This window comes from Halichoerus grypus, chromosome 4 (genome assembly GCF_964656455.1).
Source record: "Halichoerus grypus chromosome 4, mHalGry1.hap1.1, whole genome shotgun sequence".
Taxonomy (NCBI): Eukaryota; Metazoa; Chordata; class Mammalia; order Carnivora; family Phocidae; genus Halichoerus; species Halichoerus grypus.
Window position 1 is genome coordinate 147,460,635 of NC_135715.1, and position 16,865 is coordinate 147,477,499.

Sequence of the window (16,865 nt, forward strand, 5' to 3'; positions counted from 1 at the left end):
GTATTGCCGAAATACACATAGATGTTGCTATTGCTTTGGATTCTTCTTTTTCCTGTTGTTCTTCCTCCCTTCTTCTGGTCTGTTGGATCTCTGTCCTGGATCAGAAGTTGGGGAGTGGGAGGGCTTCCTAAAACTAAACTTTCATCTAAGTTTAAACCTCCACACTCTTCTGCCCTTCTTGTCTGGATGGATTTCCAAGGGGATTGGTTATCAGGCTTTTAAGGAATAAAAGCCCCTTTGAGTTTATGCCTCTTAGGTGCATCTGGAACACAGTGAGGGGAAAGGTACATTTGTATTTTTGTGTTTTTGTATAGGATCACCCGTCTCACATGGTAATTTCCTTTAGACTAGACAAGTGCTGGGCCGTGGTTTGTGAAACATGGGCAAGGTTTTGCTGCATATTTTTTAGACAAATTTAAGAATCAAAATATATAATGCAATTAAGTACTATAAATTCAAACTAGACATTTCATTTCTCCTTATATACATATTCCTTCACAGGATTAATTAAAAGCTATGAGATTAATGTGCATTGTGATTGAGTTTTAATAGCTACTTTGGGAAAATAATCCAAAATTACTGTTCTAGTACTTGTTAGTTGTTAAGGTCTATACAATGCACTTACACTCTCAGTCTTGTTCACCAAATTCTTCAGCACATGATACACAATATAGGAAAGTCACGTCCCTGGGCAAAGTTTACTCATTATTTCAACTCCATTCAACATTTTATTGATGGCTCACTCTGCCTGGCAAGGTGGTAGGACTACAGAATATAATGAAAGAGGTCAGGGATCCTGCTCTCAAGTCTCTCAGTCGAACTGTCAGGAGCCTGGACGCCGTGAAACACACCAAAAGCAACATGTCCAGAGAGGCCTTACTTCAATGGTGCACATTCCTTCTTCCAACTCTAAAATGATATTTCTACCCAAATGTCTTAAATCAGTGATAGTTATTCGAAATCACACAACGTCAGCTAATAAACTATAATAAGGTTTCGACTAGTTCGACTTGATTTAAAACTATTACTGCCAATTCTTTGCTTTGCCGATCCTTCAACTTCAGCTTTAACACAACTCGCCTGGAAGAGGCTGTGCTAGCATTCTGGAAGTTTATAATTAAGTTCAGTGTGTGTGGGAGAGTGGAGGGGAGGGGGGACGACCATTAATTATAGAGTTCCGTTTGTGAGAGCCTGCCAGGGTTTTAAGGAGCAGAAACCGAGAGGCGAAGAAAGCTTTCTTCACTTCTAAACAAAAGTCGCAGGGGAGTTCCCGGCGCGACCGGGGAGCGTGGGGTGCCCTTGGACGTGAGCGGGTTGGGATGCTCGGCCACCCCTTCATCCACCACTAGCCCTCTGGAGCTGGGTCTGAGGCCCTCGTCCGACAGCGCGGCCGCTGCCGGGGACTCTGAGGGACCGCCGCTTCGGCACAGGCACCTCGCTCCCGGGACAGGAGGCGACACCGCGCACGGAAGTGCGCTCAGCTCTCCCCAGTCGCAGGACGACTCTCCTCCTTCACTTCCTCCTGCGCGGCGGCCCGGCCTCCCGGGCCGGCCCCTCCCCCTTCGCCGCCTCCTCCCGCCGCCAGCCGCCGCACTCAGACGGGGGGTGCGGCGCTCACCCGCGCAGTCCCCAGCCCGAGCCCAAGCGCTGAGCGGCGGAGCTGGAGGGAGGCAAGGGGCCGCCGGCGCTGCTGTCCCCGCCCCGCGCGCCCTGCGCCCCACTTCCCGGGCGGCCGCTCGGCAGCTCAGCCCTCCTGCCTCCTCCGGCGCTGTCCGGGACTCGCCGCGAAGCGAGTGACGGGCAAGTTTCGGCGTGCGAAGGCGGCGGCGGCGGGCCGCGGACACCGTGCGCTCCGGGAGGGGTGGCCGCGGCTCCGGCCTCGGCGCGCCGCGCGCACTTCGGCGATGTCTTCTCCGCCGCGCCGGCGCCTACGCCTTCGCCCTCGCCGCCTCCTGTTCCTTCTTCCCGGATTCCTGCTGCCTCTTTGCGGCGCCTTCAACCTCGACGTGGACAGTCCTGCCGAATACTCCGGCCCCGAAGGAAGTTACTTCGGCTTCGCGGTGGATTTCTTCGTGCCCAGCGCGTCTTCGTAAGTGGCCGCACTTGGAAGGGGAATCAGCCCCCTCCCCCACCGCGCGCACCCACCCTCTGTTTCCCGAGGGAGAGGCTCCGGGAGGGATCCCGGCGTTTGTCTGTCTGTGCCCCCCACCCCCACTGGGGCGTTTAGGTTCTGGGTGGATGAAATATCTGGGGAAGTGAACCCCCGCGGCCCCCACCACCTCCCCTCAGTTCCCCTCTCTCCTCTCCTCAAGAGAAACAGCTTTGAGGCAGACTTGTGCTTAAAATTCGGGGGAAGTGGGAAAGCAACAAAGGCTGGTCCCGCCGGACTCCGCGCCGCCTCCGCTGGTGTCCCGGACTTGGACCGTCTCATTTCCGAACTTCTTTTTCTCGGGTACCAGTTCGCCTTCCCCGTAGCCTGTCTGCTTCACAGACTTAGACACCAGTCCCTTTCGCTCTCCCTGCACGAGCCCTCCCCCACACTTTCCGCCTCTCTGATTCTGTTTCTCATTTACTCCTTTTACAGACTTTCTGATGACTAAAATGACCAGACTGTCGTAGTGAATTCATTGTGTCTTATCTCTGGTACTGACAGACCTTTGCACATGTGAGGGTGAACAGATGAATTGAGTGTGTCATGTGTTCTTTTTATAGTGATTCATTATTTAGGTCATTGTTCAGAAAGAACAAGGGTGTTTGCTGAGTTTTCATTCACTCTAGGTCATTTGAATACTGCAGTATTTAAGAATTCAGTTACGTTTTCAAATTGCCAGCGTTTCGCGTTGCAAAAGGCCGTCAGGATTTGTAACAGAGTTAATGTCATTATTGGATTCAAAGTTGTCTCTGACTTTACTGAACGCTGACCTCATTGTCATCACCTCACCCCCATATTAGCGTTAGAAATACTGATTTAATAAATGTTCACTAGATGTCTTCTGAGGTTTAAATCTTGTTTTCGAGAGGCAAAACTTTTCTTAGGGCTCTTTACAAGCTCTTAGAAATAGTAACTTTTTTCCCCCTTCTATATTTTCTCTATATTGAAGGTATTATTTTTGAGGGGGGAGAGGGAGGCTAATTTTGATGGTCACTACTTGGATAGGACCATTTTTCCAACTCATTCGTGCCTAATTTGAGGATGATCTAAATATTATTTCATGACTGTTAGAAGGTTCAGCAGGATTTATTCTTATCGTGCAAGTATTGATTACCATTCATTTTGGTGACAACCTTTGCAGCAGTAAATTGGTTGGAAGCAGTTAGTGGAAACTAGACATTGTTTTATGTAGTGAACTCAGTTTTGTTTGTTGTCTCCAGTTTCAGTGCTTTCTCTTGAGCACAAATTTTCCAGAATGATAAAAAAATAATTGTTAACTTGGGCAACATTTTCTACCTTGTCATTTGACTTAATCATTTTGTCAGTTTTATCTGTTATTTAAAAGGTTTTTTGTTTCCAGATTTTTTTTTTTTTTAGATTTTATTTATTTATTTGACAGAGAGAGAGACAGCGAGAGAGGGAACACAAGCAGGGGGAGTAGGAGAGGGAGAAGCAGTCTCCCTGCGGGGGCTGGATCCCAGAACCCTGGGGTCATGACCTGAGCCGAAGGCAGATGCTTAACGACTGAGCCACCCAGGCGCCCCTGTTTCCAGATATTTTTAAGTGTGTGCCTTTATGGTACAGATTTTCTCAGGGGTGCTCTTTTAGATTTAATTAATTAATTAAGAAATTCTAATAGTTTTAAAAATATGTATTGTCCTTTGTCAAGAGTTGGTACTTAAATTAGCAAGAGTTAACACTTAAATACTTCATAGTTGATGGAATGTTTTGCAAATGGTGGGAGTAATTCTGTGGCAATCCTCTGAGTTCAGTAGTATAAAGGTAACGACAAGATGATAAACCTTAAGTGTTGTTACGATGGAAAATGCAGTAATATCGAACGGTTGGCATGAGATATTGACTATTTTTGATTACAAGGCTGGATGGCTAATCTTTGACTAATCATTATAGTCATCAAATATATTATGAACCCACAGGTTACATGACCTCTCATGTGGGCCTTCAATGGTAAGGTAAAATTGAGTTGGGTTTGGTTCCATATAATATTTTGAAATGTTCATCAGTGACTTTGTTACTGATAGACAAGTGAGCTCGATATAGCCTACCTTAAAAAATTTACATCAATTTTGAGACTTTAAAAAAAAATACATAGAAACAGATTTCTAGTTACTGAACTTTTCAGATTTAACGAAGATTAATGTAAAATTATGCTTAATTTTGTAAAAGATGCCTTTAAATTTAACAAGCATTGGAATCCAAGGTATATGAGGATGCCGTTTATTTAGCTGCTGCATTTATTGTTGTTGTTACTTGGTGTGATTATAAACTTCTAAAAGAAAAAAGAAAAAAAATGTTTGCTAATTAAAGATTCCTTTCTCCTGAAGGAAGAATGCCTGGTTTAATGAGGAAGCAACAGTAATGAAGTCTTCTCCTGTCTCTTCTGGTTTCTTTTGGTGTCTAAATACCCACAGCAGGGGGGCGCCTGGGTGGCTCAGTCAGTTGAGCGCCCAAACTGATCCCAGGGTTGTGAGATTGAGCTGTGTTGGGCTCTGAGCTCAGCACCGGAGTCTGCTTGGGATTCGGTCTCTCCCTCTCCCCCTACCCCTCCCCCTGCTCCTTTGCGTGCTCTCTCTCTCTCTCTCTCTAAAATAAATAAAAATAAAATTAAATTAAAAAAGATAAATAAGTACCCACAGCAATTATTTTAGATCTCACTTTGTTGTTATTAAAAATTGGTATTGAATTATTTCCATATTGTTGTGAAAAGTAATGAATCACTGTTTATTAAAGAAAAGGAAAAATAAATTAACTAAGGAAAAATATTAAGGTGAGTCCTCAAGAAAATCCCTCCAGTAATGAGTCCTAGGTTTAAAGTGAAAAGTCACAAAAATTGTGATTTAGAAATTATGAAAAAAAAATTAGCATTCCATAACTTTTTTTCTTGTATGCATTAATTTACAGTGACTATATTGCCAAACTTACATAAAATTTAAAGATCATATATAGGCCATGAAATAGAGTCACATTTATCTTATGGAGAATAATTGGAAAAATTAAAAATTGTACCCCAGGTTTAATTATAATAATGATATCTTATGTTGGTTAGCCTATTTTATAAATTACAAAGCACTTTTACTTATGTACTTATGATATCTCACTTCACTCTATAGCACAAACCACCAGGGGAAGTAGGGAAGCGGATAAACTCGTTCTTATGGATGAGGACACTGAGGCCAGAAGGGTTTTCAGTCTTTTTTTTTTTTTTTTAAGATTTTAAAAATTTACTTGAGAGAGAGTGTGGCAGAGGGAGAAGCATGCTCCCTGCTCAGCATGTGGGGCTCGATCCCAGGACCCTGGGATCATGACCTGAGCCAAAGGCAGATGCTTAACTGGCTGAGCCACCCAGGCACCTCGGGTTTTCAATCTTTATTTGTTTGGGTGGATTGGTGTGGGGTAGGGGGCAAGGTGGGATCAAAAGACCGGGTATGAAATTTAAATTCCATTTAATTTTCCTGTTCAAATTTTAATTTTTAAGAAGAAAGTAATTGGATGATTTTCTTATTTATTCTTCAAATATAAGTTATATGGTTCTCATTTTACATCTATATTTATTTTTAAATAATGCTATAATGAGCAACACTGGATTAGAATTCTTGCCTTTTTCCCTATTAAACACTAATGAATCCTGGGGCCCATCGGTGGCTCAGTCAGTTAAGGATCAGCCTCTTGATTTCAGGTCATGATCTCAGAGTGGAGAGATCGAGGCCCCAGTTGGGCTCCCAGCTCAGAGGGGAGTCTGCTTCTCACCTCCCTCTCCCTCTGCCCCTCCGTACACTCGCTCTCTCTCTCTCAAATAAATAAAAAAATCTTTAAAAAAAAAAAAACACTAATGAAGACTTATTTACAGTTCATGTTCCTGTGACCCCAAGGGCAAGGTGAGGGTGAGTGTGCCCTTGTCACAGAAGGTCTTGGAGAACATTTGGTAGTTCTCCATCATAACTTCCTGTTTGCAGCACCTGGAGAGCTTTTAAAATAAAACTGCTTCCCTGGCAGCATCTTGGATTTAAAAATAGAGCTCCAACTTCATATTCCAACAGCTTGTGGATCATTTCTCCTTGACTAGCCCATCTTACCTCAACTAAAAATGAGCTCTTTTTCACCAAGTGGGGTCAGTTGCACCTTTGTTTCTATTAATGGTGCCATCATTTTCTCTGTTGCCCTGGAAATAATTTCATATTCCTCCCTCTCATTTTCTATTTTTCTTTGTCTCTCCTCCTGTACTCCGCTAATATTAGTCAGTGATTTGTCACCAGACAGAAGGTCCTAGAAATTCTTGGTTGTTAATGTTTCTTGCATTCATCTCTGCTTTCCATTGCGACTTCAGCCTCCTTATTTCAGCACGGTCCTAAGAGTGGGCTGTGGCACTCAGATCCTCATCACTTTGCCCATCATTTGGCTCTTAGATCTTAAGTGTTCCTAATAGTTTTATCTTTCTGAAACATCTTTTTGATCTGGTATTCTACTAAAATTTCTTCAGCAGTGCTCCCATGGCTAGAGAGAAACTCCAGACTGCTTTACTTGGATGAAGACTGTTTCAATCTGTCACAATCCGCATGTCCTTTTCAACATTCATGCGCCATTTCTCCCCCTCACCGTTGTAACCATCTTCATAACCCTTTACAAGGTGATGCAAGCTCATTTTTGTGAACTTAGTGTGGATCTGGCTATATTGGTTCTTTATTCTTATTATAAATAATATACATATATAGACTACAGCCTTATTATTTAAAAAGCAAACTGTTGATTTCTCCTGATTAAGACCCAGGGTTCATAAGACCTTATAAAAGAAAACAGAAAATGTATAGAATTTACAGTTACTGTGCCTGTTTTACATCATATAAATGTTGACTCTGTAGCATTTTTTTTTTTTTTTATGAAAAGTAAATCTGAGACTGGAATTACAGCTCTGAAAAAACATTCATGCCGTGCTATTTTATCCTCATTTTTCATATATGTATGATAATTTTTCAAAAGTTGCTTTTGATGAAGGCTCATTCATTGGTCTGCCCAGAGTCAGCCAACTATATTAAACATGCTTTATCTTGGAGAAGTCAGTGCTGAAAGCAGCCAAATAACTTAGTTCATTTGGAGGGTTTAAAAAAAGGACTTGTCATTGTTTGGCTGGTTGCCTCTCCTTGGTACTGAAGGTCACATTCCCTGAAGCAACTGCCCTTAAAGTATACTTTGGATAGGAAGTGCATCTGAAGGGCATCCTCCTGGTTGGTTTCTCTGATCCTCTTGTCTCTCTCACTTCCTTTTCCTTCTCCCTTCTCATCTCCCCTTTTTTTCTTTTCCCCGCTTCTCCTCTACCTCGCTTCCCTCTTCTTTCCATCCTCTGCCCCCCAACGTTCTCCCTGACTTTCTCCCCACTTCCTCTACCTCTTTCTTCTACTCCTCCTCCTTCCTCCCCCAGCACACACTCTGCCCTTTATCTTTTAGAATTTATTGGCATAATGTTAATTAATAGTGTGCTCATGTATGTAAACCTCAATGTTGAAATCATATAATGGAAATGTCTCAAGTCATTTGAGAAGAATGGTGAGGATGAGGATCCTGATACTGTTCATGGGTAAACTTTTTGGAGGGAGATGGAGTCTAGCAGGAGAAAGCTGTAGGCATATGAAACTAAGTTGCTCAGCTTCAGATTTTTGCTGCTAAGCAGTGAAATCTCTTGTCAGCCTTAAGTAACCCTGTGTATCTTCCCCAGCTCCTCACCATTGTCAGGAAATGTTGCAAGTACCCTATTTGGTACTCTTCTTCCTTTTTTTCTCTTGAGATCTTGCATTTAAGTTAATTAATGGTCCTTTGAGGAAACAGGGAAAAAAAAGCCCTTTGAAAACAGATGTTGACTATTATATTTCCTACTTTATTAGAGTGTTTTATTAGTTGTTTTTAATTCCAGTGCCATCATCTTGTATTTTTATGATGCTTTCAGATTTTTCTGTTGTCTACTATCCACATTCAGAAATTTTTGAAAGTAATTATAGTGGACATTATTATATAGAAGAGGAAACTGAGGCTCAGAGATTTAGAAGTGATTTTCTGAATTAATTTATATTGGGTGATTGTAACCTATAGTATCAGACTGTCTATTAGTGTTGCTTATATTGCAAGTTTTTTTCAGCGCTGTAACTTCTCTTATCCTAAGCTGTTGTAGACATTAATTCTTAGATGAACTTAAAGTAATAATTACTTAATTTTTATAAAGCATTTCATTAACAGACTGTTCTATTATTGTGGCAGAAATAAAATTCACCTTCCGAATACACATCAACAGGCTTTTGTTTTCTGTAATATGTGTTGCTTTTATATTCTTTAATTTTGTCAAATATCCTCTTTTATCATCCTATACCCTGTTCTCTACAAATATTTAATTTTTCCTCTATACAACTCCCTCTTAGGACTTAACATTTATCTAAGGTAGTTTACTTTTTCCGTCTTTCCATTTTTCTCTTTTATAAACTTTCCGTAATACTGTTTAAAAGTAACTTAAATATCATGTTGACACTTTGGACAAAGCACTTTTATTCCTCAGCCCTCCCCCCCCCCATTAACATAGTATTTACAAATTGACAATGCTCACACATTCCTTTTATATTATTCTACCATTTCTGTGGCATTTCACCAATGTGCAAGACTGCACATGAAGGTACGCTTAGGAAAACATGATGAACACCCATATTAGTACATCTAATTACTATCATTTCATGCCTACAATGTGCAAATGGTCTGATGAAAAGCAGCAGCCTTGTTCCTGGTCTTATCCAAGGAAGGCGAGCTTTGTGTTGCCAGTGGAGTGCAGTTTTCAGTCAGAACCCTCCTCCTGTGTCCTTTTTCTGTCTTTGCCTAAGTCCACATCCACTAGTAACTTCCCAGCCGTCTCTCTGTCTTATAGTGCCCAAGTAAAGAAAGTATCTGAAACTCAAGATTAAGAAGAGATATGTTACATAAATTATTTTAAGGGTAATTTAAATAATTGGATGTTTAATAGAGGATGATTTCTGCATTCTCAAGGGGTTGGTGATAGTGGAAATGGCCTATTTATACATGGCTGTTTTAAGATTGAGACCTGTAACTATCCAATTTACTTACTACTTACCTGTCAATTTAAAGCATCTGCCTTTGGCGCAGGTCATGATCCCAAGGTCCTGGATTGAGCCCCGCATCAGGCTCCCTGCTCAGCGGGGAGTCTGCTTCTCCCTCCACCCCCACCCCCCACCCCCCGCTCGTGCTCTCGCTCTCTCTGTCTCAAATAAATAAATAAAATCTTAAAAAAAATAAAAAAAGTAAAAAACTTTTCTTGAGTGTTGGTTATGTGGCAAACACAAAGATAAATTAGAGTCCCCCACTTTCAAGGAAGCAATTTATTATAAGATAGGAAGAATAAGCTTTGAAAAAAAAATTATAAAAGATTCTGTAACATGCACTGTGATGACGGTCCAGAAATGAGTTTTGCTTATAGATTTCTAGGCAAATTCTGAGAACCACCTTTTCTGTCCTCATCTGGAACCTGGCTATTATCCGTAGCACTGAAATCATATGCATACCTGTGCTTGTATTATGCTTATTAGGACTATTGCAGGAATTGATTCCATGTCTTTTCAGGTATAGACCTTGAAAAGTACACTTGTCTGAAATATTCTTTTTCCCTGTCATGGACTCAAAAATCATTTTATCCAAATGAATGGGGGAAGTCTTACGATTTTTGTGGCCAAATTTTTGACCTGTTGAAATGGAAAATTTCATACATATATATGTAATTTAGTTGTTCCCCAGCTCTACTGCAGTAAGGAGAGGATGACAACGCTTAGTGCTCTCTTATTCATGGGGGGTAAGGGCTCTCTTACTTGGGACCTTATTTTATTTTTCCTGCTGAATGAAAACTCAGTTGGCTATGATGAGAAAGAGCCAGCATTGATGTTTTACTGATGCCAAATATGACTGCATAAAGCTTTATTAAACAGGGTGTGGTTCGGTTGGGAGTTTTGCCTTCATTTTGAGTATGGAGTTTTAAGATAAATATCAGAAAGCAGGATTCCTGTAACCCAGCCATTCATGCAGCCAGCTCTTGACTAGTTTAAGTATGATTTAGCAAATACCACCCAGAAGAAATGAAATTGAAATTGATAAATAAAGGTTAAAATGAGTGCATCCCATATTAAAATGTGTTCATAACTTTACAAAAAAGTGAAAGGCAATTAAGTATTTTCTTTGCTAGAATTTAAGTGACTGTTAATAAGGAAATGAAATAATGGTGATAGCATTTATTTAGGGCCTTCTGTGTATAACTATATCCTGTTTTCTTTTATACTTAAATCAATTTCTTCTCATTCTCTTTTACTCTTTGCTCTTCCTCTACCTGAGTCCTAAATGCCCTTGCTCCTCAGAGCTCGCTCTTTGGCCCTCTTCTTTCTGAAGCTTCTCTCTGTGTGAACCCATCTATTCTAAGTTGACATTCTCAGTACATTATCTCTAAGGCAAAATTCTCTTCAGAGCTCCTGACTAGCAATTAGGTGTCTCGCAGATGTTTCTGACTGACATTGAGAACTGAATTCTTGGTTTTCCTGTAATCTGCCTTCTGCTTCCCTATTCTTGAAGCTTTTTTTGTTCAGGAAATGGTTCTCCTATTCATGCACTCCTGAAGGAAACCTAGGTGACATTTTTAATCTTCCCTTTCCCCCTTAAGCGATCCCTGTTCATTCTGCCCTCAGATATTTCCCAAGTCTGTGCACCTATCTCTTTCTCCATCCGCCCTCCCAATCTAGGTCACTATCATCTCAAAGCTGCTAAATCTCTTGCTTTCCTTGTTCCATTTTGCTCCCTTCCCTCCTTAATCCTATTCCCAGAAGGCACCAAATTTAGTTTTCTTTATTAGATTGTGTCATCCTTTTGCTTAAAAAAAAAAAAAAAATCCAAGGCTTCAGATGGACCTTATGATAAAATCCAAAGTTTTACCCTATCTGAATTGCCCTGCTTAATTTAGCTCTTGCCAAGCTTCCCACCTTTATCTTCTGTCACTCTCAGCTTGCTCTCTTGCCTCAGCCACACCTCTTTTCTTGAAACTCTTGGAGACTCTTTCTTGCCTAGGGTCTTTGTCCCACTACCTGGGTGCTCCCATCTACCACTTCATGCCACTCCCTAATCCCACCTTTCTCCCCTTGCCCCTGACTGCTGACACACAAACACTACTTGGTGACCTTCTAATCCTTTACATCTCGGTTTATTTAGAAATAAATTTCCTTGCTACTTTATCTAAATGAGGTCTCTCTTCATTCTTTACAGAAAACTTCCTTAGACTTCTCTTTATCTAAAGGAGGTCTTTCCCCTCCATTCCTTAAAGATAACTTTTCTTTATCTAAAGAAGGTTTCCTCTCCCTATTTCCAAATAATCTCTCTCAGCCAATTGTTGGTTTCCTTCAGAACACTTGTAGCCATGACTAATTTCCTTGGTTATATTCTTCCCAAATGGAATGTAAACTCCACCAAGAGCAAGAACCAAGGTTGTGTTATTCATCTTGGTGCCTCCAGCGCCCAGCACTGTGCTTTATGTAGAACAGACACTCAATCCATTTCTTTCTCTGAATGAATAGGAAAAAAACTAAAGAAAAAGTCTCTTTTGCTTAAAAACTTAACTCCTGATTATTTTGTCTTCTGCTCATTTTATCCTGATAAGAAATTGAATACTGATCCTATTCTTTGGCCAGGGATTGATTAATCCTCTGAAGAGCGAAATCTGTTAGTCACTTAAAATGAAATAGAACAGTTCTGAAACAAGTTTTCCAAGAGGAAAAATATTAATATTTAGAATTGCCATACTTTATTTTTTTTTAAGATTTTATTTATTTGACAGAAAGAGAGCACAAGCAAGGGGAATGGCAGGCAGAGGGAGAGGGAGAAGCAGGCTCCCCGCTGAGCAGGGAGCCCTACGTGGGGCTCAATCCCAGGACCCCAGGATCATGACCTGAGCAAAAGGCAGACGCTTAACCTACTAAGCCACCCAGGCATCCCATAGAATTGCCATACTTTAGAATCATTTATATATATATATTTTTGTTTAGCATTCAAGATATAGAAAGTCTATAACTGACCACAAAAACAGACAAACAAAACCCCCAAAACACAAAATATAAAACCAAAAATCCAAACAGAATGTTCCAGACTCCAGCCAGCCTACATTTTTCACAGCTTTTTTGACATGTAATTGACATATGATAAACTGTATATATTTAAAGTGTACAGTTTGACCAGCACACATTTTTAAATGAGATATAACCCTGAAGTTTGCCTTATAATATGTTATTAGGATGAGTAACTATGTTAAATAATGTGTGTATGTAAGAACACCAAATGATTATGCTCTCAGTGAATGGTTTTAAAAAAAATTGTGAATAATAGCAAGAGAATGATTACTTTTCCTAAATTATAAGTTATTGTTTATGCTTTATGCCATTTAAAATCTTATCTTCCCCGTTTGTATTTTAGCAGGATGTTTCTTCTGGTAGGAGCACCCAAAGCGAACACTACTCAGCCTGGGATTGTGGAAGGAGGACAAGTCCTCAAGTGTGACTGGTCTTCTCACCGCGGGTGCCAGCCAATCGAATTTGATGCAACAGGTAAAGGTTGAAGCAGTGGTCCCTTTTCTTAATTTATACTATTTGATATTTCTCCCCCTTTTCCCTTCCCTCCTATTGGGGAGCAAGAACGCTTGTCTCCTTTAAAGGTCCTTCTAGCGGGACTAAGAATCAAATTGATAGGAGACAGGTTAACAGGAGAGAATCAGATTTAATAGGCGTAAGTACCAGGAAACCACGGAGACATGGAAATTCCAAAGATAGTTGGGCAAAATGAGGTATATACGTCATTCTGAACTAAGAAAGGGGCTAGGGGCCTGGGATTTCAGAGGAAAGGAATGCATTTCATGGAGTGATAAGAAAAGCACATGTTTGGGGCGCTTGAGTGGCTCAGTTGGTTAAGCTCTGCCTTTGGCTCAGGTCATGATCCCAGGGTCCTGGGATGGAGCCCCAAGTAGGGCTCCCTGCTCAGTGGGGAGCCTCCTTCTCCCTCTCCTTCTGTCCCTCCCCCTTGCTCATACTCATGCTCTCTCCCTCTCTCAAATAAATAAATAAAATCTTTAAAAAAAAACAAAACAAGAGCAGATGTTTGATAATTAGATGTTTGCCCTACCATACATATGGGTCACTCAGCTAAAATTTATCTCTGTTAATAACTGTTATTCTGGGAAAGACCTTCAATTTAGCTTCTTTTGTGTGGTTAAGGGAAGGACAAAAGTTTCTCTTGAACCCGCAGGATCTCAAGTGCCTTCAGCTCAAAATAATCCATATGCCAAAGTGGTACATTCAGCAGTGGGGGGACAGCTGTCCTGAATCCTTTCATTCCACCCATTTGAGATATTTTAATGTCATTTAATTTTTGAAAGAACTTACTTTAACTTAAATGTAACTACTTAATAAAACAATGTATATAAGCAACTCACATCCCCAGAAAAAGTTACGTGAAGACAAAAGACTTAAATTATTTTCTCTTACAGTTTTGTGGTGTATATAAAAGCCTTAAAAATAACATTGTATTTTCACTGTTTTGGGTGTCTTCAATTTCAAACTAATAGTGTTAGTCTGTAGAAATCTGGGGAAAATCTATTAAAATGTTTTCGTACCTCTTCTAAGAAGAGGGAGCAAGGCTTTCTGTCCTTCTCTCTGTCAGAAAAATTGAAGAATGACTCTCTGACAATTGTAGATCAACTCCCTAATCATGAAATCTAAGCCTTGAGTGGTACTACCAAAACCTTTGGAGTCTTTTATATTCAAGTAGATTTGGTTGACTTAAAAAAAAATCTTACCCCACATTTATTGGGTAAATTATGCATTATAGTTTGGATAATATTAAAATCTTATCTACAGAGATAAATTTCTGTGTCAGTCAGGATTATGGTAGAGAGGAGAAAAATTGCATAAGGAAGATGAGAAGAAATAAGTTGAGTTTTAATTTATATCTGTGAAATAAAATATATATAATCCTGTACACATTTGTATTGGTATATTTATCTACATTTGTGAAAACTTAGAGAATCTTCAAAGAAATAATGTGACATTGTTCTGGTAAAATAGTTTTACAAATTTTTTTTAGCAATTTGGATTTCCTGGGCTTTGATAGAATATTTTAAGGTAAGCCTGAAGATAACTAATTTTTTTTTCCCCATATCGTTGTTTCCTGCTAGTTCTAAAATATATTAGTTCTGGGAATTATATTAGTGAAACAGGAATCATGTAGACTGTTCCATTTGACATCCTGATCAGTGCCAAAATGAGTGTCAGTCATTAACTAACTCTTAATAGAAATCAGGTCACGTTTGTTTTTTTCCATTTGAAATCATCTGCATTAAACCCTGTTGTTTTTTCCATATATGGCTGACATTTGGAAAACCCCAAGAGTATGTAAATAGGCTCAACTTTACCACAAATGGAGAAATACCATTGATTCAAAATATTAATGGTCAGGGCATTTATATTTTCTAACAAAATGGAAATAATAAAATGAAACTATAGTTCAGTTTTTATAGGTTGTATTGTTCAGATATAATTCTGTATTCAGCACCATAGGTTTTTATGCAGTATAAGATAATTTATTACTTTTTTGAAATCCGGCTTTATATACTATTTTGTTTATTGAAAAAATAATATATGTACTTGGTCAAAAAATTTCAAATAGTCCAAAAGGGTATACAATGAAATATAGGAGTCTCTAACATCAGCCTGCTTAGAGGCAATTGCTCTACACAATTTTTTTGATCTTTCTAGAATTTTCTTATTCCTACATATGTGTATCTCCTTCAAAAAAAAAAACCCTCACAAATAATAATATACTAAATATTTCTATTAGGCACCTGACTCTTTCCCACCCCCTCCAGCAATATAAATCTTTTGTAGATATTTCCTTTCCATATTGATATATGTAGGTTTACCTCATTCTTTGCAAATCACTGATAGTGTTTTATACTTTAGTATATATAACCTAATTTATTTAACTCATATTTCCCGTTGCTGGACATTTAGGTTGTTTCTAGTCTTTTGTAAATATAAACACTGTAGTAGTGAAAAATCTCGTACTCATGTATTTGTGCAAATGTGTATGTTTGTCAGATAAAGTCCTAGCAGGGGATTTTTAAATATGTATATTTAAAGTTTTGATAGTTAATGCAAATTACTCTTCACAGAGGTTTATGCTCTTTCGATTATGTTTTCTGACATCCACAACAGCACCATTTATCACCATATTTGTCTTTGGTCAATTTATCTTTGTCAATTTTATATTGCATGTTATTTTATATATTATGTATCTATATCATATATTACATTTGTTATATTGTTTTATATGGTTATATTAATTTGCATTTCTTTAACGGTAAGAGAAGCATCTTTGCATTTGTTTGTAAGCAATAGTATTCTTTGTCCTGCATGCCAATTTTAATATATTTGCACATATTTTCTATTGATTTGTGATTTTAAGAAATGAATCTCAGTTGATGGCATTCCATCCTTTTGGTTGCTTAGGCCCAAAACTGGAGTTATTCTTGACATTATATCTGTTGGCAAATCAAAATCTGCTTCTTGACATTCTGCTGCTAACATCCTGGTCTAAGCTACCATTGTCTCCCACCTGGACTGTTGTCCTGGACTCTTGAATTAGGGGTACTGCCAGGAAAGAGATGGTATACTTAAATTGGGATAGTTTGAGGTGCTTTTAGTAAAAGGACTATTTACAAAAAGTACTGTGGAAGGTCTCATTAAAATTGGGCCTTTAGGTCTGAAGGGAGATAGGAAAGGGAGCAGTTAAGGAAAGGGAGCAGTTAACCAGAATCCAGATGATTAGGTGGAGAGAGCCACAAGATAGGAGTTGTGGCTTTTGTCAGAGGGCAGTAGCCAGCCCAGAGTAACTGGAAGGGAGGAACAGGCGACTAAAACCCTGACCTCACCCTTCTTCCTCTCTGTGATCTTGTGTGTGCTCCCCACTGTGATCCCTCTGGGAGCCAGCAGGAGGGGCAGCCCGTGAGTTCACACTGGCCAGCATCCTGGGCAAAGAGCAGGGTGCATAGGAAACCTGGAGGGGCAGTTGGAAGAGAGCTGGCACATCTCACTGTTCTCCCCACTTCTGCCCTGGATACCCCTGGACTATTCTCTACGGCAGCCAGAGTGATTCTTTTAAAACATTCAGATTATAATACTCCTGCTCATATTCCACTAGTATCTTCCTATCTGTCTCATAGTAGCTGAGAGGTCCCTGAGTATTCCAGCCCACTATTTGTATCTTTACCTTCATCTTCTATTCTCCCCTCCATTTTCTTCCAGCCTCGCTTTGCAGGGGCTCATAAACAAAAGACACATTCCCACCTCACCCTTGCATGGGCTCTTTCCTTTGCCTGGAACATTGTTTTCTCAAATGTCCATTGGGTGCCCGCTCCACCTTTAGCTTCACAAATTGCTCAAATACCATCTTCTCAGTAATTCCCTGACCATCTTATTTAAAATTGCAGTTGCCCCTTTCCCACTTTGTACTCTGTCCTTTTTTTTGCTTTATTTTTCCCTGGAATGCTCACATTGCTATGTAAGGTATTTATTTTTGGTTAATGTCTCATTCTCTCAATTAGTTTGTATGTTCCATGAGGACAGTTTTGTTT

At 39.7% G+C, this 16,865-nt stretch overlaps 1 protein-coding gene across 2 annotated transcripts in view; it reads left to right on the forward strand.

The window, feature by feature from the left end:
- Positions 1-1,590: 1,590 nt before the first annotated feature.
- The window catches only part of ITGAV (integrin subunit alpha V), a 94,823-nt gene continuing 79,548 nt past the window's right edge, over positions 1,591-16,865 (forward strand). The window contains exons 1-2 of one of the 2 annotated variants that reach the window (XM_036073828.2): positions 1,591-2,089; positions 12,656-12,786. In XM_036073828.2, the coding sequence (XP_035929721.1) occupies positions 1,905-2,089; positions 12,656-12,786 (316 nt within the window). In that variant the 5' untranslated portion in view covers positions 1,591-1,904. The remainder of the gene's footprint in view (positions 2,090-12,655; positions 12,787-16,865) is intronic. The other variant, XM_036073829.2, reaches the window with a different exon arrangement.